Source organism: Lichenostomus cassidix, chromosome 4A (assembly GCF_008360975.1).
Source record: "Lichenostomus cassidix isolate B80296 chromosome 4A, HeHo_3.0, whole genome shotgun sequence".
Classification (NCBI taxonomy): domain Eukaryota; kingdom Metazoa; phylum Chordata; class Aves; order Passeriformes; family Meliphagidae; genus Lichenostomus; species Lichenostomus cassidix.
In genome coordinates, this window is record NC_139485.1 from 1,029,829 (window position 1) to 1,055,941 (window position 26,113).

The following is a 26,113-nucleotide window of genomic DNA, read 5'->3' on the forward strand; positions in this document are numbered from 1 at the left end:
ACTCTCATTCCTGGCACAAAACTCCCTCCACGTCAGCCTCAGTGTTGGAATAAAGCAGATCTATTTCAGCACCATAACATTTTATTAAACTACACTATCAAAGTCACATTGATGGCAGGGAGAACATTGCTATCAGTGCGTATTTCCTGGACTAAGACTGTATTTGTAGCATCCAGCACTTGCTGAGGAAAAGGACACTGGAACAGAATCCTTAAGAGACAGTAGAAAACTTCTACAAAAGTCAGGGCAGTTGGGAACCAGCTGAGAGCTCAAACACTTCAAGCCAAAAGTTGTCAGGGAGGGTGATTTTTAAAAAGTTTACTCTTACACGGTGTTGAGCTTGCTCAGCTGAGGTAAGAAGGTGCTGGTGACCAGCAGTTTTTAACTGGCATCCCTGTCCCTGCCTGTTCACACCCCACACAAATATTGTGTACTGCTCCTTGTGACCTGTGCTGACACCTGGATACAACAGCTCAAAGTGTTCTACAGTTATAAAAACCTGCTGCAGCTCTAGACCAAACAATAAAAAGTTGCAGAAATACATTCTATACAGAAGTAAAAAAACAAACAAAACAAAACAAACCCAGCTGAGTTTCAGACAAGTATTAGAGTACATCAGGTTGGATTTAAAAAGTCTCAATTCTAACACCTATGTCACTATTTCTACTCTCCATGAGCTCTGCCACAGCACCAACTCAGAGCTGCTTCTGGCACAGAGAGGACACCCCCAGCCTTTGCAGCATCCCTGGGAGGGGATGGTGACAGACCTTCCCAAGGGCTGCAGGCAGGGGTGTGGATGAAATAAGGCTTTTTCAGTCTTCCTGGGAAGACTCAAGGTTCAGTGGAGTGTTGGAGCCATCTGTCCCAGCACTGGCTCTTGGCAGAGCAGAGGTGGTTGGTGAGAGCACAGGAATGAGGAATATGTACAGCAGTCTGCAGGGAGAGGGGCTCAGGTGCCTTTCCCAGTGAGGTTGTGCCCAGCCAGCTGGGATCTGCTCCACGGAGGCCTTGTGGGGTGTTAGTAGCACCCATCCTTCCAGGAGTCATCCTCGGGGGCCTGTGGGGTCTGTGCTGCCTGGAGGAACCTGGGGGAGACAAAGCAATATGTTAGGGACAGCGCCAGGCAAAGCCCTGTGGTGGAACACAGGTTTGGGGTTTGGGTTGCCAACATCTCCCTGCCATGGGTGAAGTGCTGCTCTCACACCTTGAGCACCAGCAGCACCAATCTGAGGCCCTTTAAGGATATTCAGTGCTGTTACTGGGTGCTTAAACACTGGTATCTGCCAAGTTAACACTGTTGAGGCTTTAGCCTCTTGACAGTCTGAGAGAAATATTTTTCCATGCAAATAGAACTGAACACATGAAAAAGAATCAGGTATGTAGAGTTAAGAAATTAAAAACTCCCTTTTTAGTATGTTTTTAAAGTAAGTAGATACATTTCAATGTAAGGCTCCAATGGGACATTAAAGATCAACAAGTATTGATTGCATAGTAGTCTGGTATCAGTCATATCATAAGTCTGAATCAATTTAATTTCCCTCAGTCATGGAAGCCTGGACTGTAGCATAAATGCTGTAAAAAAATAGTAGCAAGAACAAAAGTTGTAAATTTTTGAGCACCACTCCCTAGGCCCTTTCACCCTATATATAAAGTTATGTATGTAATGGTAATAACATTTAAGTCAAGCCTTGTTAATTTGTCCCACTTTTCAAACCCTTCTAAAACCTGAACAGGCTTTGGACAATGCACACCTATAGCCCTGGCTAAAGGCTAGGGAAGAAACACCACACTTGTTTTACCAGAGCTGACCAAAATAGGTCAGCTGGGAAGACTGCATGAACCACACACAGTTTATTAGTCCTTTGGAAGAGCTTTTCCTCTTGCCAAAAAACAGAAGTATGCACCATATATGTGCCATAATGTTAATGTTCATTTCTTACACTGTAGGTTTGAGCTTCTTCATTTTCCTTGGCTTTGTTTCAAAAAGTTGGGGTGTTTTTAAATAGGAGGAATATTAGAATAGTGAATGACTGGGTCACAAATTCTGTGGTAAAACGGGGCATCTCACACAAGGTGATGAGTCCCAGCCTGTCAGGTCACACACACATCTGCAGAACTTAATGTCAGTGGGATTTAAGGGACTGGGACCCCTCAGCTGAATCTTCCAGCTGAGTCCTACCCTGTCTTTGAGGGCTTTCCAACTACAACCCTGGCACAGCTATCCAGGGCAGTACTGGAGTCCCCAGCCATGAAGTGTTCAAAAAATGTGTGGATGTGGCACTTGAGGACGTGGGTCAGTGGTGAACATGGTGGTGCTGCATTGATTTTGATATTCCTAAAGGTCTTTTCCAACCTTAATAATTCTATGATTCTTTCTGAAGTTAATCAGCAGCTCAGATCCAGCTCTGTACCCCTGTCACATTAGTATCAGGGATGAACATGCCTTAATGAAGAGATTTTTCCCTGTGATGGTGGGGAGGCCCTGGCACACGGTGCCCAGAGAAGCTGTGGCAGCCCCTGGATCTCTGGAAGTGTCCCAGGCTGGGGCTTGGAGCAGCCTGAGATAGTGGAAGACATGCCTATGGAATGAGATAAGCTTTAAGGTCCCTCCCAACCCAAACCATTGCATGATTTATAAAGAAGTGTTTCTGATCTGTGAGTTAAAGGCAGACTCTGGAGCCCATGAGTTTTGAAGCCCCACTCACCTCCTGGATGGGGGAGTTGCCTTTCCCTTGGGCACTGCCATCCCCCCCACGGCCGGCCGTGCTTTCAGGGCAGAGGATTTGGCCACAGTGACCATGTTGGTGGTTCTGGAAGTGCAACTGCTGCTGGCAGAGCCCGCGTGGAGCTGTGGCTTCCGCACTCCGGAGACAGGAGCTGTGTAGCTGCAGGGCTTCACCACCTGCCTGCTGGACAGCAGTGAGTTGGTTCCTGAGGCTGCCTTCCCGGGTTGGCGCCCCGTCAGTGGGGATTGCCCAGCCCCTGAGGAATACCTGAGCTTGCTGGGAGTCAGACCTGCAGGGAACACACACAGCTGGCAACAGCATTCTAACAACACCGCAGGCCTTTGAAGGCTGGTTAAAGAGAAAAGGGAACGGAGATGTGTAGAAGGCATGGCACTGACCTGCTGACCGCTGCTGAGTCCTGGGGATTCGGCTGCTGGGCACCTGCAGGTCAGATTCCAGGCTGCGGCTGCTCCGCACAGCCTCAAGTGCACGCAGGCTGCTCCTGGCCAGGTTGGGCATGCTGTGCCTCAGCTCCTCTGAAAGTAAACACAGCCTCAGCCTGCTGCTGCTGCTGGTGGTTTAAGGCTCTCTTTTGAAAAACTCACGCAGTTAAAAGCAGAAGAGTCTGTACCTAAATCTTTGTTTCCACTAAATAGCAGTGCTTTTGGAATTACAGGATCATCCAGGTTGCAAGAGTCCTTCAAGGTCATCCCATCAACCCAATACCACTATCGTCACCCCTAAGCCATATGCCAAGTGCCACATCGCGAGATGGAAACTCCACCACCTCCCTGGGCAACCCATTCCAAGGCCAGACCACTCTTGTAGGGAAACAATTATTTCTAAAACCTAACCTGAACCTCCCCTGGTGCAACCTGAGGGCATTTCCTCTTGTCCTTTCACTTGGGATGTGGCACAAGAGACTGACCCCCACTTGGATGCACCCTTCTGCCAGAAGTTGTAGAGAGCAGTAAGGTCTGTCCTGAACCTTCTCCAGACTAAACAACTCCACCTCCCTCACCTGCTCCTGGTGCTCCAGCCCCTTCCCTGGACATGCTGCAGCCCCTCAATGTTCTTTTTGAAGTGATGAGCCCAGAACTGGACACCACACTTGAGGTGTGGCCTCACTGTTCTCAATCCACACCACCCTTCCCTTGGCCTTGCCCCCCATGGCACACACTGGTTCATATCCAAACCGCCAAGTCCCTTCCAGCTGAGCAGAATTCCAGGCATTCTGCTCCCAGCCTGGAGCCCTGCAGGGGGATGTGTGTGTGCCAGAACCCCTTTCCTCAGAGCAGAGCACCCCCTCACCTTCGCTGTTGGCATACTTGAGGCGCTCCTGCATGGGGCTCTGCACTGCCCTGCGCGGGGCGCGCAGCCGGGACGCCGAGCTCCTGCCGAAATCCCCGCCCGAGGAGGGCGACTGGCAGCGCGGGGAGCTCAGCGGGGACGGCGAGTATCTGTGGGCACTGCGGTAGGACAGCGAGCAGTCGTAGTCGTCCTCATCCTCCAGGCTGTAGGTGTCGAATTCCTGGTCGCTGTAGGTGCCGCGGCGCAGCGAGTGCAGGGAGGCGCTGGAGCTGCGCCGGGAGACGGAGGCGGAGCTGGAGGCACAGTCCTGCCGCAGGCCTGGGGACACAGGGACACGGGCAGGGTCAGCACATTCCCGACCCAGCAGCACCAATTCCAGAGCGATGCTGACAGGGGTTTGTTTCACCTTGGAAGGAGAGTCAGGTTAACACCTGTCCTTCCTGGAACCCATCAGCTGCAATAGTGTCACCTGTATCAGCGCTGATTAATCACAGCACAGTTAATGTTCAATGGACCTGGCGTGCTCCCCAATCCCACTGACACTGTGGACCACACACTGCCACCAAGCTCCATGAGGTAAGTAGCTATGGGAGTCTAATTTACAGGTATGGGAGTCTAATTTTCAGGGTAAACCTTTTAGTTTAATTAATTCTGCATCCACCAGCATTTCAACACGCGAAAACAAAGATTTGAAGTCAGCCTCCAATGAAAACACACCTGCCTTGCACTGACACCTGGGTTATTTACAGCTCCTCCCCAGCCTATGCCTTTATTGAAGTTTTCCTGCCTGATAAAATACAAGCAACTTAAAAAAAACCCCAACCAAATAAAGGCCAAAAAAATCCCCAATCCCCCAAACAAACAAAACCAAAACAGGTGTTTCCAACTGTTCTCCCTTCACAACACAAATCCTAAATTCATCATTTGGGATGATTTTCTACCTGACTGGAAGCTTTAGAGTGTGACAGGATTTCCTTGACCTTTGAAGCATGAAAAAAATAGCCAAGTTTAGAAAGGAAAAGGCTGTTATTTGCTTTATTCACTTTGATACAACTTTTCCTCAGCTATAAAAAAGTGGTAACAGGATCTTTTGTCCTTGGCTCTTTTTGGTCTCATGTCCCAGGTCACAGTATTTTTTTAATCAATAAAGGCACAGCATTACAAGTAAATATTCTCCAAAAGAGAGAACTTCATTCTCTATTTCCTGCAAATTGAATTAATGATTCACTTGAAGAGAAACACATCTGCAACCCCTTTGTTCTACCTTGCTCTTCAATTAGGACCTCAGCCAAATCCCACTGAAGTCAAGAGAAACGTCCTCAATGATTTAATGATTTTGGGGCCCTGAAATCCTCCCACTCTGGGACACAAACATTTTACACTTAAGCTAAATTTGCAGAGCTGCTTGTGAGCATTTTATCAGAGCAAAACTGCAGCTGTAAAATCAGCTCTTGCAGTTTTAGTACTCTTGAACTCCTGGTTTTACTCAACACAGCAGTGAAAAACTATTTGTATCTTGTGTGAAATGGAGTGTCTGACTTCAGGCTGCACTTAGACAGCCTGCTCAGAAAAACAAAAATTTACCAGCAAAACGTTTTGCGGGGTTATTTTGTCCCAGCTGGGTCAGCTCCCTGGGGCAGTCACAGCAAGGGGACAGTGACTGAGAGCTGCTGCTGTTGCAGCTGCCACAGTCACTCACAAAATCTCAGCTCTCCTTCGGAGACAGCCTGGCATGGAGAATTTTTAACATCAAAAATATTTGGCCAATAGTGGGGGTTTGGACAATAGTTTCAAGATCCCTCTGCTTTAAGAGGTGTCACCTTGAGGATGTTGCCCAACTCCCAAGTTTGGGGCTGTAGATTTTTCAAGGAAGGCCCTGCAAATCACAAACATTTTTTTACTGGGGAAAAAAGGGGAGAAGCATTGGAATTCTCCAGTGTAACCCAAAGGAGGTGCTGTCACCTACTCTCTTCCTGCAGGCGTGCCATGACCTGGACATCAGTGAGGTCCTGCAGTTTGTATCCCATGGAGATGGAGTCATCCGAGGTGCTCAGCTCGCTGTCCACCGACGACTGGGAGCTCAGTGCCGAGTGCATGCTCAGGTACCCTTGGGGAGATGAACACAAACCCAGTCAGACACCTCACAAACCCACCAGGAGCAGCAGGGATCTATCCCAGGAATTCAGCAATGCAGCTGGGAGCTCCAGGTAGAGCTGTGAGAAGTAAGGAAGAATTTAGAAATGACAACACTCAGTTTTTAACCTGAAGTTTTCAGGTGTCTTTGTGAAATTCTGCCCAGAAGGTGACAGAGGGATGTGTGGTGATTTTGAACTTAGAAACATATTTAAAATACCAGTATTAGTTGTGCCTATTTTGAGAAAAGGGCAAATACTGATCAAGATATTGAGCAGCAAAGTTACACCAAGTGCAGATCTGGGGTGTTGGTGAGCAGTCAGAGGAGCAGAAGGATCCCAGGAATAAAAGATTACAGTGGCTTTCAGACAATCTCAAGATTCAGCCATGCCCTCTGCTTTTGCAAAGTACAATTTACCCTAAATCACCTCCTTCCATTTCCTGAGCTTTGTCCATTTTTTCCTCTTCTGATAAACCAAAGTGTCTCTTACTGGGAAGGACATGATTTGTTCATACAGCAAGTTCTAAGAAACAAACTGGGAGGATCTTTCCATGTTTCCTTCTGAATAATAATAAAAACATCATCATAATCATAATTAAGTGCAAATTTTTACCTCTTTGTACTTTTAAGTCAAGCAAGTCAGTATTTTCTATGGCATAGGAGTTCTACTACTTGCTGCTGAAGCAGGGAGAGGGGGACAGGCTGTGTAACTTTGGGGTTACACCAGGACTTTCCCTTCAGCTGTGGGAGGGTTGTGAGCAGCCCTGGACACAGGAATGTGGGATCACAGCTGGTTCTCCTCATCCCTGGCACCTGGGATGGCTCTTCCTGCAGGAAACTGAGCATCACCCATGGTAGGAGAATCTTCCTACCACACAATGAGAGCACAGCTCTGTCTTCTCTCCCATTTTACAACTCCCAAAACTCCAACTGCAAAAAACTCCAGCAAATAAACATTGCTAAAAAGAAATGTGTGTGCCATGTGCTGCAGGACACCACAACATGTCCCTCACACAACCAACCTGGAGGAGACAGCTGAGACCACAGAATTTACATGGCTGTTTTAGGAGAGGATGTCATTACCTTAACTAACTCTAAGACAAGGCTGCAATTAGTATAATACAGATTTAGACCCACAAAAATTAAATGAAATTAAAACAAAATCTGACCAAGATCAGATAAAGCAAGAGCCTAAGAGCACTCAACATCACTTTCAGCTTTAGAAACAAATCTTGCACAAGAGGGGACTGAAATAATCACTCCAATAAAATCAGCTCAGGCTGGAGCACACTAGCGACAAACCAGGAATAAAGTCAGGCTCAAAAGCACCTGTAGGACCTCATTCACCACTGACTTTCCTTTAGCTCACAGTTGTCCTGCCATATTCTGAGAAGGTTTGGAAGCAGGGCACTTCCTGAGCACTCAACAGTGATGTTAAAATAAACCATTTCCCAGCAAAATGGAGCAGCCCTTTCAAACTGTGATCAAATCCAGCCAGGCAGGAAAAAGCAGCAGGTTCCCATCATTAGTTCTTCAGCAGCTTGGAAGAGAAGCAACTGCTGACATAGAAAACACAGGTGTGAAGTCCAGGTGTAAAATGAATTTCTTACATGGGCCCTGACCAAGCTGCTTCCTGCCAGTCAGCCTCAAATTCCTTGGCTGGGAAGTTTTTCCAGCTTCAGGATGCTTAAATAATGCACTGACAGAAGTGTTGCTGTAACTTAAAGGTGCATCTGAGTGCATGTCGCACAAATACACACTCTAAGTCAAGACACTCCACAATAAAATTCCATTTCTTTCCTCCTGGTGTCAGGAAAAAGCTGTAAGAGTTGAAATAAATCCATCCTGAGTAGGGCTTGCACCTGTAGGATGTGGTGTAATGCACAAGCACAGGTTTCCTGCTGTAATTAACACCACCTTCAATACCAATTAAAAATCCAGCTGGACCTTGAGATCAGCTTTTTAAAAGGCAAAACTCCCAATCCAACTTTGTGTAGTTTGGTTCTTGCATTTCAAATTGCAGGTCTAGTTAAAAATAGCCAAGGAGGGGAAGAAACTGCACCTTCTTCCATCAGTAAAGCTGAACTGATGATGGTTTTTATACAGAAACCCCACCTGGGTTTTGTCAAAGGGGTTTGTTTGGTTTTTAAGGGAAGTTACTGTTAAACATTTTCCACTTGAATGGTAGGAGAGCTGTTTTTTCTTAGAAATTAAATAAGATTTGAGTCAGCTAGGTTGACAGGGAACTTTAAACTTGGGTTAGCACTTGCACAAGTCACAGGGAAGAGGCATCTGAGAGGTGAACTCTAAATCCTGAAAGGACAGAGCCTGTCCTGGCCCTGCCTTTCCACCCAGTACATTTGGAGAGTGAACCTTCCAGAAGCTACAGACACTTTGGTTTTACACATCAGGAGTAGTTTCTGGGTAAAAAGGTGCTCAGACACCTGGACTGCCCCCCAACCTCACATGAGAAACAAGAAATTGCCTTAGAGGTGTTTCCCTGCACAGCTCATCTTGCAAAAATCCTCAGTCCAACATGCATCTTTTTGTTTGCAAAGCAAAGTGTTAATTTCTATTTACAGCAGAAAATCAGACCTCAAAAACAAACCTGCACCTGTGAAAACATCCACAGGCAACATTTTTTAGAAGGGAAAAAAGTTCATTTAACATCAAGTTTGAAGGCAGAGACTGTTAAACATGCTTTGTGTTTTGAAACATGCAAAGTAGGGTTTAGCAATTTCCACACAAAACAAACAAATAAGGAAAAGTCCTTTGATAATAGAGCCAACAGGCAAAGCATTTGTGCTGGGAAACAGCAGGAACTGCACCAAGGATAACAAATGAAGCTCTTGGAAGAGTGTTCCTGGCTCCTCAGGCAGCAGGAGGCTGGAGGCCAAAACATTTTGGAGGAGCTTCATTATCAGGCTGTAACAAGAGTTGTGGCTGAGCTGCCTCTAAGGTAGGAAATCTTCCTCCAAACACAATTAAGGCTGAAGGAAAGCTTTTGTTATTTTGTTTTAGCTGCTCACTCAGGCAATTGAAGGATTTACCCTGGAGACTTTGGCAGCTTTCTGTTACCTGCATACATCAATATTTCCCAGAGAAATTTTCCCCTGAAAACTGAATCCAAGTAACTTTATAAGGACAACATCTACAGACTACAACATTATTCAAGAGCAAGATTTTTTTGCCCCAAAACCAGTTTTCTATTTTAAGCCACTTAAAATTGGTACAATTTATAAATATATATAGTGAGAGAGTAGAGAAACCCAAACCAAGAAAGAACTCCAGGACATTTAGAATGCAAGGAAGTTTTCTCCCACACAAATGAAACCTGGGTGAGTAAGGGAACAAATTAAAAAGCTAAAACACCACGAGTGGCCTTGACAACTTTTCCCTCTGCCAATTCCTAATGCTCCCTGCATTTTAAACACCCCACTGCTCCAGTGCCATGCCATACCTGAGCTGCCACAGGTTAGTAGTGCTTTGTTAGTCGATTTGAGGTGCCCAGGAGAGTTTAGTGCATTGCTACAGGAGCCTGCCTCGGAATTCAAGTTATGTGCGCTGGGAGATGCCAGGGGGCTGCAATACAGGTTTTTCCATCTACTGGCTAGAAGGAAAAATACAAAAAAGCCACAAAGGTTAGCAAATTATTTTGGAAACAGAGAGCAAGAAAAAGAACAAGATACAGAGGTATCAAACAAGATTAAATTCTGTAGCAGAGGTACTTCTTGATGGTGTCAGTGCCACACTGCAGGGAGCAAAGCAGTGCTCAGTCTCCCACTTGTGTCCTTTAACTGCTTTTGTCCCTTCTGAAGAATTCCAAGAGTAACTCCTGACAAACTTTGCTTTGAAGAAGCCATAAATTTTACAAAGTTCCAGTGCTGCACTTCCCACATGACTGTTTTCATCACTATCTGCCACTTCTACACCCCTTCATTTTAAAGAACTCACTGAACTCTATGTTACATGTGTGTTATTCTGAATTTTTATGATGGAAGCAAGACAGTGTTAACCCACAAAAACTGTGGGATTTAATTTTCATATTAAATCTAATATGAAAAACAACTCTTTGAATTAAATTTATTCAGCACACACACTCACATGTTCATAAACCAACCAAAATAAGGCAGGTGGTAAAACCAATCCTTACCAGAGGGGTAAGTGAGCAGCTACAACACTGAGGAAATTACTCACACAATGATCTGGATATACTCAAGGGGCTGCTGAATTGCCCACAGAATTCAATTCTTTCTATTGCAAGAACATCAGCCAAGAAAATAATGAAGATTCACCACATAAATAAGTTGGGTTTTTTTATTTCTCCACAAATACCAGGTCAGACTAAGTACAGCTAAAGCCTGATACATTTCAGAAAGAAAACAGGTAATCAAATGGCTTTTCACTCAAATTTTGAAGCACAGATGGTTTACAAAAGTAAATGAAGTTTGTTCTCTAAGCACATTCAGTTATCTCAAATCAGGAATGTCAAGGTTAAACTCAGAAGAAGCCTGAGGTCTCAAGCAGTGCCAACAAACACTGTCAGTATGAAAACTCAAAAAAACCCAAACCAACCCCCAAAGCAGTGACCTCAGACTCCAAACCACAGAGGTCAAATTGCACTTAAACTGAAATCAAAATTATTGCATTCCCATGGTGACAAACCCAGCCACCAGCAAACCCTCAGACACCAACTTGGGTACCCAACTGGGGCTTGTATTTCCAGCAGTTGAACAACATCCCTGTTGTTCTTTAATGCTTTCTGAGAGCTTTAATGCTCTCAGAAATGTCATCTTTTCAAACACAGATTTTGTATTTAGAGATTCATAACTCAAACTGTACAGAGGAGGCTGCAGCACATCTCTGCAATAAAGCTGTATAAGTCCTGACCAGGAGAGTTGGATGACAGAGAATCTAGAGAAGGTAACAATTAATTACTGATTCATTTCCACCCCCTCAGTGCCCTGGCTGTCAGGATTTCAGCCCATTTTACACACAAACCTGCAGAACATTTGAACTGACAAAGGCAGGATGTGCACCAGGTGCATTGCAGGAGATGCAGGACAGAGGTGAAAATAGAATAAACTCATTTTTGTCCTGTAAACTGCATCTGCTCCAAGAGCTCTCACAACACTGAAAGGCCAAGACGGAAAAGCAAACCCCTCAAAGCCAGACCTCAGAACTGAGGGATGTCACCACTGCACACAACATTCCAGGTTTTCATTTCTGGCAGATGAGACAAAGGATTTCCCCTCAGGATTAAGTAACACAGCCACCAGGAAGTGTTTTTAGGTGATGATAAAACTGGAAAAAAAACCTAGTTTCCAAGTGACACCATTTCTTCAAGTTTAATATTTCATTGTTGTAAGCTTTGAGCACCAGACAACTTTTTTACTCAGGTAATACCACAGCAGGTAAAATACAGGGGGATATCCATTAGGATGTCCAGAGGAGGAATAATCACCATTAGAAACACTCAACACCAGGAGGACTTACAGAGAAGGAAGCTGCAATAGCAATTTTCCATCATTCTCTCCCCACTCCCCAGCAGCACCTTCTTTCCTCTACACATTTCTTACATTAAAAAATGTTGAAATATTAACAAAATTTAAAAATTCAAGAGCCTGAAAACACCAAGCTCTATTTTCCTGCATAGACTCTGAGATTTGAAAGGAACCCCAAAGCAGCAGAGGCTGCAGCTGCCCTACCTTGGTCGAGCCTGTTGATGAGGGTTCTGCAGGCAGCCTCAATCTCGGGGCTGGGGTTATCCAGCACCTGCCGGCACCATTTCAGGGGAGAGGCTGTTTTCTCATCCATGGATTTTCTTGGAGACACATAGAGCCTTTGGAAGGATTCAGAGGAGACAGGAAGAAATGCTCATTAATTCAAAGCATACAGCCACCAAAGTAGCATTTATTAGAGGGTACCTGTCAGTGACCAACCGTTATCCAAATGTAAAAATTCAAGTTTAAATTACATGCTGTGACTCAGAAAGAGAATTTCCTGCCACAACAGGAAAATCCAATGGCTTCGCAGAGATTTCCACAGGCTCTGCAAGGCAAGGCTCCAGCCTGGACTGCTGCTATACTGCTGAAGTTACATTGCTGGAATACTCACCTGTCCCTCCCTCAATTCCCCTCCTCCAAAAAACCTCACCTTCAGAGGCAGAGAGGGTATGACTTGGTCCCTAACTCGAGCTGCAGGGGGTGATCTCCTTCCAGGAGCTGCAGTTTTTGTTTAAAACCCTCTCGATTTTCCACTTGTTTTGCACTGCAGGCACACCTCTCTCCTCACAGCAGCTCTGAGACACCCAAGGGTCAAAGGTGCATTCAGAGATTCCAGGGATAAACCACTTCAATAGAGGATTTAGAAATTCCCAGACAGGTAGGAAGTGTGACTGCATCTTATCTGCCTTGTAATGTCAGATAAGGTCTCTCTCCTCCAGCCTGAGCGTTTGGCAGATCTCTTACACCTCCACTGCTTTGCATGGACAGCCAGGATTAGCCTTATGGATAGACAGACTTAATCATCTTAAACTCTTGGATTATTTACAAGGGATTGGATGTAAAGCAGCATCTTCACCCTATTTCCAAAGCAGAACATTTCTCTGAAGAAAGGTCAAAGCTGGAAGAGCCTTTGCAATAAAAGAACTCAAGTATTTTATCTACACATCCCACGTATGTATTTTTAAAAGCAAAAAGCAGCTCCCCATTTTTTAACATTTCTGCTGTTCAGCAACACATTCAAAACTTGTAAGGGGAAAGAAAAATCAGTTCTTTGTACATCCAAAAGTGAATCTGTTTTTAATTCTTGTACATCACTTGGAGAACACCCTGGTGCAAAAGGCAGTGAGACCTCAACCTACATCTGGAACTTGATGATCTTTTAAGGTCCCTCCCAGCCCAACTCCTTCTGGGGTTCTGTGATTTTTGGATATGAAGTCTGGCTCATGGGTCCCCACTCTGCTGAGGCTCTGATGAGCTGCTGGCACAGCCTTCAGCTGCTCCCTCTGTACCAAGAACATCCACAGCAGCAGCTTCAGGAGCTCCTGGGAGAGCGAGGAGCTCTTCCATGCACTCAAACACACAACTGCTGGCTTTCCACCACCACCTTCCTCTCCTGGTGCTCCTTCACCTCATCAACTGCTCCCAGGTGACAAAAAACCCTCCTGGTCACCAGCAACTACCTACAGCCACACCTGAGGATTTATGGTGCTCCCAAAACTGACCTCACTGATGTATCCAGAGGATTTCATCTTCATCAGGGCAAAATCCAGTATTTCAGCATAAAGTGACCATGAGGATGGAGTTAAGATTTCAAGGAATGTTTGCCTGTGCTTCAGTTACCTTCTACCGTCTCTCCTAACTGTTACCACTCCTGCAACAAGGTACACCAAGCCCTTCTGCTCCAGTTACTCATTCTCTCTCAGCCAGCTCATATCCAACCCACAAAATACTGATTTCCACAACAAAACTGATACAAATCAGCAGGAATGTCAGTCATTATCCCATTCATTCCTGAAAATTCAGGTTTAAAACATACAGAAACAGTGTGGGACTCTCAGCTGTCAGGTGTCCTGCTTACAACAGCAACATCTGGAACATAAACATATTGGGATATTTTAAATACTGTACAGGTCTGCCTGACCCATTGCCCTGTCTCTTGTCCTGGATCCAGGTAGGGATAATATGGAATGCAGAAAGCAAAACTCCCATTACTTGGCAGTTTTTGGGGCTATGAGATGAGCATCTCTGCATGCAACAGCTCTCAAAATAGTGTTTGTCACCTCTGAAAGGACATTATTCCCTATTTTTTGCCTCTTGACACACCATTCCTGACTACCCAGCCCTAACAACACACCTGTCCCTAGCCAGAGCCATCTTTTGTAGGGAATAGATGCATCCTCTTTAGTCACATCTCATATGGGAGCTTTTCCACACCAAGCTTTACACAAAACCACATGCAAATAAAAAAATCCAAAGGCTAATTTGTTATTGACAAAATAAATGCTTAGGAAAGAATGCAAATATTCCTGACTCTCCAATGGTACCTTTCAGGATAGACCCCACAGCAAGCCTTGCTGCATTTCTGCACGGATAAATGAGCATTACAAGCACTCAGATCCAATAAAACACAGGAAGCAAAGTGCTCCCTCTCTCCGGATTTATTTTACAGTTCAGCCCACAAAAGGAGCAGTAAAACCATCACACAAAAAGAGGCCAACAGCCTCCTTAGGGCAGGTCACATTGCTCTTCATGTATTCCAGGTTAAGGGAGAGAATCTTGCTCTGCTTCAGCAGCCCTTGCTGTACCCAGCTCCTTCGTGCTCCTCATCCTGTCTGCACCCAGGACTATCGCAGGTGAGGATGGCAACACTTGTTTGACTGTCACAACCATTCCCACAGGAGCAGAGCTGTGGAGTCCTCTGGAGTCTGCCAGAGGACTGATTTTTCTGCTGACAAATCCACTGGCAAGAGAAGCTTTCACAATTTTCCCAAACCCAATTAAGAGAACAACTCAATTCTTCAGAGCACTGACAGGCAACGTATTAATGAAAAGGAATTTGGCTTTGATCTCCCAGCATCAGGGTTCCCATTTTCCTTCTGAAGGAGCTTTGGGAAGGGTTCAGCACCCTGACTTCTCCAAAGGTGCTGGCACAGCATCAGCTGCTAAACTAAAAGCACCAGCCCCACCAATAACATGAATATTTCTCTGGACATAATATAAAGTCACCTTTTCCTAGAGTCAGTAAAATCTGCTGACCAGCATCATCCACCAGCAGCTGAGTTAACCCAGCTTCACATTCAGTGAGCTGAAACAGCCTTTCCTCTGAAAAAGGGTGTGTGAAAAATGAAAAACTCTTTACTTAGTTTAAAAATAGACAGAATTTTTCTTTCTGGTAGTTTCAGCCTCCAAGACTGTTTGATTTGCCAGGTTAACTGAATCCCATAAGCACTGGAAAAGCAGGAGCCACCCCAGAGTAAGGCAAAGCTGAACAAAGCCCTGACCAGGACCAAGCCTTACCCTGCAGTTTGTTCCACCAGCTCAGCACCTTGTGTGTTCTCTTTAAATGGCTCTGAATGTTTTCTTTTGTCAAATTGCAAATGAAAATCAGTTATTTAGATAGTTACAAGGCCTCATACAAAATGCACAAAGTAAACATTTGGGCAAATATTCCCAGTTTGATGTATTGGGGGTTTGTTCTATAAATTATTAAACACAAATGAGATTTTTCTTCAGCTTCTGAGAGGAAACTGAGATAAAATATATTTAATTCCTGCTTACTAATGTTTGTGTTTACTCTGTAAAGCAGAGTATTTTATTACAAATACTTCTGGTAAGAACCAAGTGCCACAAGCACAATGTGAGATTTTGCTTCCATTCAAAAATTAATTTGTGAACCTCTGTGCTTTATTCTGACATAATCCAATGCACTGAAAAGGAATCTTCCAGATGCACTAAAAAGGAATCTTCCAGAGATACTACTTTCCTTTTGGAATCAATGTCACAGAAGGATTTACAGGAGTTAATGGCCACTAGTGTTGGATTTTGAAATTCCTGCTTTAAAAAACCCCAAACCCCAAGAATGCAGAAAATATAAGAACGTTCTCCACTTGCACAATGCACTGAGAAAAAGCATCCTCACAAGTGAGTAACAGACCAGAGCAGTTCTAAGAGTGCAAGCCTGAAAATTTTAGATCCTGATCATGGATTTGCAGCAGAAATCTATAGATTTATATATAAGAGCAGAACTGAGGCTGCAGAAGGCTCTAGAACCAGTGCATTAGGAAATTAAACTGAATGTAAAGTGAAGCTCATTTCTGAAGAGACAGGCTTGGTTTATTATCCATCTTCCAAAGCACTTGGCACCGGTGTCTGCAGCAGCTCCAAAAATGGCAAACACTGCACTGATTTTCAGACCTTTATACAACACAGTTATATACAACAGAGCAAGGAGAAGGAGACCTCAAGTAGCTGAAAGTGTTTGGAACAATTCAGGTTTATAAGATACTCCCCCTTCAAGTGCTAAAAGGCAGCTGAATTGCTCTCTAAAGTGTGTATTTCAAACAGTTAACATATTCATTTTCCTTTTCTTTACATATCAGATCTCAGAGAGTTGATTTTCAGATTTATTGTGCTGCTTATGCTGTTCTAATCTCAAATTTAAACACTCCTGCTGAACAGAAATTCAGACAAGACTGGAGAAGAAAGACACAGTTAAACAATATTGTCCAAGTCCTGAAATTGTAGGAACATAAAAGGAAAAAATGGGAAAAATCCTGTAGAGAGCCCTCCACACAAAAATATTCTGCTATTAGCCCAAGTAAAGGTCTGAGCTTTATTCCAAAGAAACAGAAATTGGAAAGAGAGGAAAAAAAAATGACACTGCAAAGACACTTTGTTATCTATCTAGGGTCTAATCCTGCTGAGCAAAATACCAAAAATCAGTCCCCAAGTCAAAGCAGCTCTAAAACTCACATTAAGTTAATCTCCTGACCCGTCCAACAGCCCATACAATGATCAAAAGGCACCTGGGGGGTCAACTCCAGAGCTGTGCTGAGTGTTCACAGCACCTGCAGCAATCCTGCAGCAGCAGAATGAGGCTTTTGCCCACCTCTCTGGCAGGCAAACGGAGCAATTTCCCTGCCCAGCCCTCATTTTGCAGAAATGAGCAGGGAGCCAATGCCTCGAGCACTTCCCAAGGCCTCAGTCACTCGCAGGGCTCTGCCATCAGAAGCAATTCCCCGCCAAGGTTGTGCTCTGCACGCGATGTCACCACCAGGTAGGTTCTGCCTTTCAGATGGCTCTGCAGCACAGGGGGTGCTGGTAACACTGCCACAGAGCTGCACTGAGGGCTCTGAAGGAGCTCATGCAGCCAGAGATTGTCCCAGCAGGGCAGATGTCACCCCAGCCCGTGGCCATCTGCAGCCAGCACAAACAGGTAATGCACTCCTCAAACCAGACAGAGTCAGGAAAGGTTTTGAGAAGTCACTTGTGCATTATTTAATGAAACAGAGCCAGTGGTAAAAATCCCTCTGCAAGGTAGTTGTAAAACCACCAGCCTGAAAAAATAAGACCTTGCAAATTGCTGTTTGTAAGTCATGTAGATTTTGTCAGCAGAGTCTTGTCACAAGAAGAGATCACAGTGAAACTACGCCATGGCCTGTGAAGGGTATGAACTAATGACACAGAGATGGTGTGTAAGTCAAGTTCTTGCCCAAATTGGAGGCACAAGGTCCTGTACTGGTATGATTTCTGGATTTTGTGCAGCATCACATCCTCACGTGGTGGAACTTCTTCAGAATTTCTTTCCCTATCTCTGATGGTACAAGCAGCAATGACATGCTAGAGTACATTGAAGTAAAAGCCTTAAACATGAATCTAAAAGGTCACTGGAAACAAGGCTATGGCTGAAAACCCAATCCCAGAAAACTCCTACATTGTCATTTTTCTGAGCAAATCATGCTTCTTGTCCCTACAAACACTAATTCAAGGGCACCCCACTTGCTGTGCTGAACATGGATTCAGACAGAAGACAGCACAACACTGAGGTGAAGACAGCATGACCCAGTTTAGTTGAGAGAGAGACTTTTGGGAATGAGAGCTGCAACACAGAGATTCACCTCAGTGCCAAGGAATCCTTCTCCTCACCTCATGGAAAAACAGGTCCACTTTTGGTTGAGCAAATCTGTCCATTCACATACACGCCCTTAAGATTTTACATATTCTTCTAAAAGGAGCTCAGCAACTTAAAAGAAATGTAAAAGAAAGGTTCTGTTAAATGGATGGACAGGATTGTGGGGATTTTTTTTAAAAAGCAGAAGAACATATATAAAAGCTTATCTGAAGTCCCATTTTAAACCCCTGGCAGTTTCACCACTGGGATCAGGATCTTAAGGAGCAGGGGCAACACGGGGCAGACACACACTGGAGTCTCATTCCTTCCGTCAAGGAGAAAACCTGGAGTTGTCAGAGGTGAGGAATGGACACAGGGTTTGCTCCTCATCCCATCAAAGGGAATGCAGGCAAAAATAGTCTAATCCAGCAAAAATGAGGAAGAGCATTGAAAAAAATTTCAAGTTTTCACTTTTGCTATTTCTTGACCTTTCTTTCATTTGACAATAACATTTGTTATTATATATAAATACAGTATTCTATTTAATAATAATAAAAACAAATAAATAATAAAATTTTATCATTCAGAAGAGGTTGGGATTTGAATCATTCCATCATAACTGCAAGTCTCACCAGGAAAAATAACATGCTGAACTTGGTCTGTTCAGCATGAAGAACACGACACTGAGGTCAGCCCACACAGGGGTTTGAAGCCTCCTCATGAGGGGCTGCACCGATCTGTGCTCTCTGAGCAGGGACAGGACCCAGGGAGTGGCTGGAGCTGTGCCAGGGGGCTGGGATGGATATCAGGAAAAAGTTCTTCCCCCAGAGGGTGCTGGGCACTGCCCAGGCTCCCCAGGAAGTGGGCACAGCCTGAGGCTGCCAGAGCTCCAGGAGTGTTTGGACAATACTCTCAGGGGTGCACAGGGTAAGATTGTTGGGGTGTCCTGTGAAGGGCTGGGAGCTGAACTGGATGATCCTGGTGGATCCCCTTCAGCTCAGGAGATTCTCTGATCTGGCAAGACATCAAACAACCAAAGCCCACAAAAGATGGGAATGCACAAAAAAAGGGCTGAACACAAATCACTGCACCAAGAACAACAACATAAACACACAGAAAATCACCACTCAATTCCTATACATGGGGAGCACCCAAGAATGACAAGCACTGCGGAAGACAACCAAGGTAATGCTGTCAGAAGCAGATCTGGTTTGTTCTCTGGATAAGAGGGAATTTGGCTAACAGCTTTCCCCAAACAGCTCAGGAGCTACCCTGTGCTGAAGTCCAAGCTGAGCATCACTGAGCTCCTCAGTGCCAGAGCCCAGGTCCATGTGATTGGATCTCCAGGATATTTACAATTTTGAGCAGCTATTTGAGAAAGGGACCTGAGGGAGCAGTCAGAGGCCAGGCAGCCCAGGGCAGAGTTACAGCTGCTGTGAGTGGGCACTGCCTCAGGTTTCACACAGCTCAGTCACTACAAACACAACTTCACAACTTCAGACCTGCTGGAAGCAGGGGAAGCGTTGCAGAAACTTCTGCAAGTTCCATCTAAGTAAAGCAAATGATTTCAAAACTGAGCAGGAATTGAGACTCCACCTGCACCTGCAGAGAACTGCAACAAACCCTCTGACCACTCCATCCATCCAGCCAGAGAAATGGCTTTTGCTATTCCCACCTCAGTTCAAGTGCCAAAAATCCACACACAGACCTAACTTCCAACTCACTAAGAAGTCATGAAGCATAAGCACAATACCACAACCAAATTACCTTAAAGTTGGGACAGGAAGATCTAAGACCTAAAGGTTCTCTTTTTTGAAGTTTCCCACTCTCCAGATCCTGTTTTAAACATTTCCACACTTTAAAAGAACACAAAATGAATTTTTTGAATTCTTTAAGGTATAAAGCATCACCTCTAAAGATGATATTAAAAAACCCACCAGCAAGAAGGACTGGGCTGATAAAATTTATCAATTTAGTGGCAGGAAAAAACAAAGCCATTCCCAAAAATCATGAAGTATCTAAGTACAAGATATATATCAATATCAGTTACAGGTTCTTACCCTATGTACAATATTTTAAAAAGGATTGCAAATACACAACACAGTCAGCTATTCACTTTGGATTTCCTCAGCTTCATCCAGACAGGATAAAATTCACCCCATCAGCAAAGCCACCTTATTAGAGCTGATGCTAAAGTCACATAAAATTAAGGGGGCTTTGTTGGTTTGTTTTTTGGTTTGTTTTCTTTTTAAAAAACGCTTCCTCCCCTCCAAGCAGTTTTTTGGTTCTTGCTGTGGGAATGCACAAACACCTGCATGGGCTGGATGTGGGATGTGTTTATGAAGAGAATTTGGGATGTTTGGCAAAAAGCACAGGCAGGCACTATTGATTGTACACAGGATGCATTCCCCACTTTCAGAACAAGCTCTAGAACAAGAAGCTACCACTAAAACCGCTTCCTGTTTCAGCAGGTTTGTTTGACAAGAGGAAAAGGGAACAGATGGAAGTGATGCAGCACAATCAAAGATAATTTATGGTAACAGCACTTGCACAAGTTCACCACCCTTACCCAGCTCCTCAGGGGCCTCTTTGTCATAGGTTACCCTGTTCCAGCCAAAGCTGGCAAGAAAACTGAGGAAACAAAACCCACAAAGATCCTACAAGGTGTAGAGTGAAGGGTACCTGGGAAAGACTGACCTTACCAGCCACCAGCTGAAGGGAAGGTTAAAGAATGGAACTCCTGGGCACAGAATCTTTCCTGACTCCACTGGACAGCATCCCCCACCTGGGTAAATCCCAGGCTCTGAGACACAACAGAGTTTGAAGAATCTCCCCTGTCACAGGCTATATAAATGTGAGTACAAACCTGGTTGCTTCCATTAATATGCAAATAATAAAGCCAGTCTTCCATATTCAACTTGTTAAATATATTCCCATATTTATTTATAAGAAATCTGCTCAAAATGCTGTTTAGGCATGCTGAAGAGTTCCAGTGATCAAGTTAGAACCAGTATTTGGGTTTTAAAAGTGTGCTTGCAAAGAAACAAAAAATCATGTTTTAAATATAACCTCAAATTTAGGCTGGAGCTGAATCCGTGACCTCATTGAGCTCCATTCCATTAACAAAACTTTACCTTCCCTTCTAACAGCTAATGAATATTTGGAGCTGAAGGTTTGGTTTGTGTTCAGCAGCCCTGTCCTTGCTGCCAGATTAATCTGGCTACACAAATTTGAAACCCAATTCGCAGAGCCCCGAGGCTTTTCCTCCCAAGTCTTACAAATTAACAACTCCGGGTGAAGCCTCAAGTCTCAGTTATTGCAGAAGCTGGAATTAGCCTCAAACTTTACATTTCCCTTGCACTTCCAAAGGCTGTTAATTTGTTGATTTATAAAACAAGTTCTAAACAAGGCTGGTGGTGGAGGGGAGAGTCCCAGAGAGTCGGGTCAGTTAAGGATTACATCATTGATCTGTTTCAGTTCATGTCTCCGAACAAAAGAGGTGCTTAACTGGAAAGAAACAGCCTTCAGGAACTGGGAATGGTTTGTCTCCTCAGGTCCTAGCAAAAGCACAAATTCCAGATGGTCTAGGGATTCTTATTGACAAAATTCTTATTTCAATATGGCATTTGACAGTTGTGTGGAAGGTTTAAGAGCTCCATTATTCATTCATCTGCATGTGCTATATACAACTGAACTTAGAGGGAAAGAAAGCTCCTGTGCTTGCTGCAGTAGTGCCTGGAAGGAAGGGGGAAAAACAAGCCCTACTGGTAAACTTATTTTTTAAAAAATAATGGTCTGGCACAATGGACATACAAATAAGAACAGTCACTAATGAGAACTGCATTCTTGCAGCTACAAATCCAAGCCATGTACAGAAATCACTTTATAGCTGTGAAGTAATTCCCACCTAGGCACAGAAAGTTCTTCTGCTCCCAAGCCTGGGGATACCTACCAGCAATCCTCCTCTTCGGGACAATTTTCTAGTTCTAACACTTTGACTTCATCCAGATCCGCATTACTTGGAAGGCTCTCTAGGTCTGCAGACTTTTCACTGGGATTCTGTTCATGGATTCCAGCTGGGGCATGGATCCCTGCCATAACCAGGCTCCCCAGCAGCTCCGAGCTGTTTCTTGTATCCACAGGTGAGGGACAGCGGTCATTCCCATGGCTCTGCCCCCCATTGGGAGACACCTCCTCGGGGGCACTGTTGCAGCTGTACTGCATTTGGGCATCGAGGGCTCTTTTTAGGCAGTCGTTCTCTCCTTCCTCTTGCCTCATTTTGCTCAGCTGGCAATGCAGATCTGCCATGAGCTGCAATTCCTGCTTGTCAGCGATGGCGTTGATGCTGTTGTTGATCTCCATCCCGTTCAGGCCTGGCTCGTGGTTATCCACCCCAGGATGGATGTCCCCTGGCACATTTGTCCCCAGCATGCTCCTGCTGCTCCTCGTCCTGGCGTGCTGATTGTCCAGCTCCAGCCTCCTGACCAGCTCCCGCAGCTTCCTCACCTCGGGTCCCACCTCCTCCGGGTCTGGCTCCGTGCCAGGGCCCATGGCCGAGTGCTCCGGAGGGGCTCTCCCTAAGGCAGGCTCCAGAGCGGCATCCTGCTGGATGAGCGGGGCATTCCCGGGCACCACCATCCTCCGGGACACCCAGCTCCACTGCAAGGCATGGAAAACACATCACACATCCACACAGATGCACCACCATCCCCCAGAATGCCCAGTTACACTGTGAGATATGGAAAACACAGAGAAACTCCACAAGGATGCACAAGATTTTTAAGCAAATGGAATCAGGCAACAAAAATTCTGGCTTTTATAAGCATCAATATTAGGGTGGAAATTGTCTCAATTTAATCCAAATCCATAAAGAACAACTGAATTTAGGACTGAATGTTGTAAACCCCACAAATTCCTCATTTGAAACAAGGATGTGCACCTGCTCTGCTATAATGAGTTTAATAAAAGGAAGCTGATTTAATCCCCCACAATAGTTCAGTTTCCATCTGTTTACCAACAAAATACTTGAGAAAAGCCCTGATTGAGCAAAGCCAGGAAACATCATTAACAAGGTGCTGACGTCAGACAACAACAGTGTCAAGAAAATGGTGAAAACATCCTTTGTTCATTACCAGGCTTAACCTGGAAAAGCAGAAAAAACGTGGAAAAATTTCTGGATCATACCAAAGAACAACAGGAACTGCAGTTACTGGTACATGGAAGTAAGCTTAAATAATGTTTTTACTAGCCTATTTTCCTCTTACAACTGAAAAGAGGGGGGTGCAAACAGCAAAAAAAAAAAAATTTAAAAAATATCCCACCGCAAGTTTACACATTCCACTAAGTTTTAAAAAATGAAGCCATCCCTCTGCTGTTTCCTTAGCTTAGCAAGGAAGAGCGGGCAGCTCACTGTCACTCAAGCAGCTCTGAGCTGCACAAGGTACTCAGGCTTCCCAAAAAACCATAAGGTGCATTCAACACCAGTTTTACAAGCAAACACTGTTTTTTCCCTCCACTTGTGATTTCTGTGAGTTTTCAGTTTCACTGGGCACATTCATTTCCAAACTGACTCTTCACTGAAAACCCCTAATAGTGAAAATCCCCTAATTAACGGTCCATGGAGCAGTAAAATGGATTAAAAGTTAGAAATCATCTCTATTTTGCAGAAAGAGGGCAAATAGACTGAGAGAAGAGGAAGTGACTCAACGAAGTCAATTCAAAGTTTAAAATTTGATGCACTTGTTACAACTGCACTCAAACCCTGATTTTTTGTGGCTGTAGATGTTCTTTCTCCTGCCTTTCCTGCCTGAAAATGTCATCTGTTTTTCAGGCTGAAGTGTCACTAGGCAAAGGAAACCACAAAAATTAAGTGTCACACAAAGCAAGGTTACAAACAGAAACCCCATAGGTACCTCAGCATCTCCCTATTGTTTAGTCACTTGTAACAGCAATAGCTGGGTATGTTTCTTTAAAAATAGTTCTGTTTTGTTGGGGTTTTTTACCTGATAGAGGTTTTTCCTATTATTTTGGTCCTCTATCTCCAAGATGAAAATTTTCAGCTTCCACCTGAGTTAATAAAAAACACAAACAGCACTTTGAAAGAGCTGTAAGTGAACAGAGCACACTTTCCACCCATATTCCAAACCTGTGCCTGTAAGCAGCACTGCTGAAGGCATTTTGCCTTGGGAAAATGAAATTTAGTGTGTAGTTACCAAGCAATCTCATTCCTACCCATGTGCCAGCTCCAAAAACCTCCTTGCAAGGATTCTCACTCCTACAAAGCCACACAATTCCTCGTCGGGTAATGGCTCAGTATGATTTCCAAAGAGATCTCAGAGTAAGGGAGCAGTGTGATTTCCAGAGATATCCCAAAGCTCAGGAACTCTGAGGATGAGCCAGCAGGGAGTTTAGGAGTTCCACTGTCCAAGCAAAACAGTGGCACAAGGAGGGGAATTAAGGAGATGGGTCACCCAAAAAATCGGTTCCCCTCCATGGGTGAGGAGCTGGGAAAAAATCACACACACATGAGAGGGAAGGGCAGCCTAAAAGCATTCAGTCTTTTCCTACAACCAGTCTAAAAACCACCCCAAAAAAAGCAGCGAGGACATGGGAGGGAAGAGATATAAACCCGCAAAAGTTAATTTTATTGTGCAACGGGGAAGAAATAAAACCCATCTAGAATAAAGCAAAAAGGCGGCAGCCGTGAGCGGGTGGGAGACAATAATTCGGAGTTTGCCGAGCAGACATCCGGGTGTCTCACGGAGGGTTAACGGTCCCGCTCACCCCGCGGCCCGGGGCTCTGAGCTGAGAGGTGCAGCCTGGGGGCTGCAATGGCCATGGGGACTCTGAGAGCTGGCGGGGCTGTGAGCGGTGAGCAAAGGGATTGTGAAGGGGCTGCGATGGGTTTGGGGGATCTAAGGGGCAATGATGGCCATGGGGCTGTGAGGGGCTCGTGGGGGGTGCAGGCTGAGGGGAGGCTCTGAGGGGCTGTGGGAGATCTGAGGGCTGCGGGGAGGGGGCTGTGAGAACCAGGGGGAAGCTATGAGGGGGCTGTGAGAACCAGGGGGAAGCTGTGAGGGGGCTGTGAGAACCGGGGGGGAAGCTATGAGGGGGCTCTGGGGGGCTCTGATGGCCATAGGGCTGTGAGAGCCGGGGTGAGGCTGTGGCGGGGCTCTGAGGGGTAATGATGGCCACGGGGCTGTGAAAGCTGGGGACGAGGCTGTGATGGGGCTGCGATGGCCACGGCGTTTGTGAGAGCCGGGGCGAGGGGGCTCTGAGGGGCTGGGGGCGCTGTGATGGCCGGGGGACTGTGGGGGCTCTGAGGAGCTCCGAGAGCCGGGGGGGTGCGCGGCGTGAGGCGAGGGACGGGCTGAGGGCCTGTGGGGGCTCTGAGGGGGCTGTGACGGCCACGATGGGGGTGCGCGCTGCGAGGCACCGGCGAACGCGACCCCCGCGGGGAGCACGGGCGCGGCCGGTCCTCACCGAGCCCGGCAGAACCGAGCGCGGCGGGCACCCCCCTCGGACAGTACCTGGATGGATGGATGGACAGGCGGACGGAGAGGCGGATGGCGGTCGGTCGGAGGGCGGGCGCCCGCCCGGTCGGTGCCGGTGCCGCCTTTCTCCGGCGGCTCAGCCCGGCCCGCGAACGGCGGGAGGCACCGCCCCCGCCCCGCTGTGGGCAACGGGGGATGGGGGCTGCGCCTGCGCGGGCCGGGCTCGGGCGGAGAGGGAGGGAGCGGGGTGAGCCCCGTGAGGGGGAAAGATGGGAGGGAGCGGGGTGAAGGAGGAAGGGGAAAAGGGGTGAATGAGAGGGAAAAGGAAGTGAGGGGGAATGGGAGTGAGGAGGGAAGCGGGGTAAGAGGAAAAAGGGGATGAATGAGGGGAAAAGGGAGTGAATGAGGGGGAAAGGGGGGAGTGATGGTGGGAAGGAGGAGAGTGAGGGGGAAAAGGGAGTGAATGAGGGGAAGGAGGTGAGTGGGGAGGGAAAAGAGTGAGGGGGGAATAGGGGTGAGTGAGGAGAAAAGGGAGTGAGGGGAAAGGAGGGTGAGGGAGGGGGAAGTGGGGATCAGTGGGGGGAAAGGGGGTGAGTGGCGGCAAAAGGTTGAAAAGGGAGAGAGAAAGGGAGAAGTGATGGCAGAGAGGAGGTAAGTGAGCGGGAAAGGACAAGGTGGGGGGAAAGGGACGAGTGAGGGGGAAGGGGAGTTAGAGGGGAGTAGAATGGGTGAGGGAGGAAAGAGGGAATTAGAAATGGACCAGGTAAGTGAGGGGGAAAGGGGTGAGTGAAGGGCTATGAGAGTGAGAGGGAGGAAAGGGCAGGAGGGAGGAA

The 26,113-nt window shown here is 45.9% G+C and overlaps 1 protein-coding gene across 3 annotated transcripts; it reads right to left on the reverse strand.

The window, feature by feature from the left end:
- Window positions 1-63: 63 nt before the first annotated feature.
- Window positions 64-25,809, reverse strand: LOC146437233 (SLAIN motif-containing protein-like). 3 transcript variants are annotated; one of them, XM_085059975.1, is made up of 10 exons: window positions 25,317-25,788; window positions 23,790-23,853; window positions 21,740-22,446; window positions 11,880-12,013; window positions 9,632-9,781; window positions 6,004-6,144; window positions 4,038-4,355; window positions 3,125-3,262; window positions 2,706-3,015; window positions 64-1,085 (listed from the first exon to the last, which is right to left on the reverse strand). In XM_085059975.1, the coding sequence occupies exons 3-10, from the start codon at window positions 22,423-22,425 to the stop codon at window positions 1,019-1,021; spliced, it is 1,944 nt and encodes a 647-aa protein (XP_084916101.1). In that variant the 5' UTR covers window positions 22,426-22,446; window positions 23,790-23,853; window positions 25,317-25,788; the 3' UTR covers window positions 64-1,018. The 3 variants fall into 3 exon arrangements, with proteins under 3 accessions (XP_084916101.1, XP_084916099.1, XP_084916100.1); XM_085059973.1 differs by lacking the exon at window positions 23,790-23,853 and having other exon boundaries at window positions 25,317-25,802; XM_085059974.1 differs by lacking the exons at window positions 9,632-9,781; window positions 23,790-23,853 and having other exon boundaries at window positions 25,317-25,809.
- Window positions 25,810-26,113: the final 304 nt, after the last annotated feature.

Bases quoted from the DNA above. Each gene is read 5' to 3' on its own strand.
- LOC146437233 (XM_085059973.1), bottom strand. From the start codon at position 22,425: ATGGTGGTGCCCGGGAATGCCCCGCTCATCCAGCAGGATGCCGCTCTG. The intron at 12,014-21,739 runs GTAGGTATCCCC...ATCCTTCCAAAG, and splicing joins CCCGAAGAGGAGGATTGCTG to GCTCTATGTGTCTCCAAGAA. The intron at 6,145-9,631 runs GTATGGCATGGC...CATCTCCCCAAG, and splicing joins ACTAACCTGTGGCAGCTCAG to GGTACCTGAGCATGCACTCG.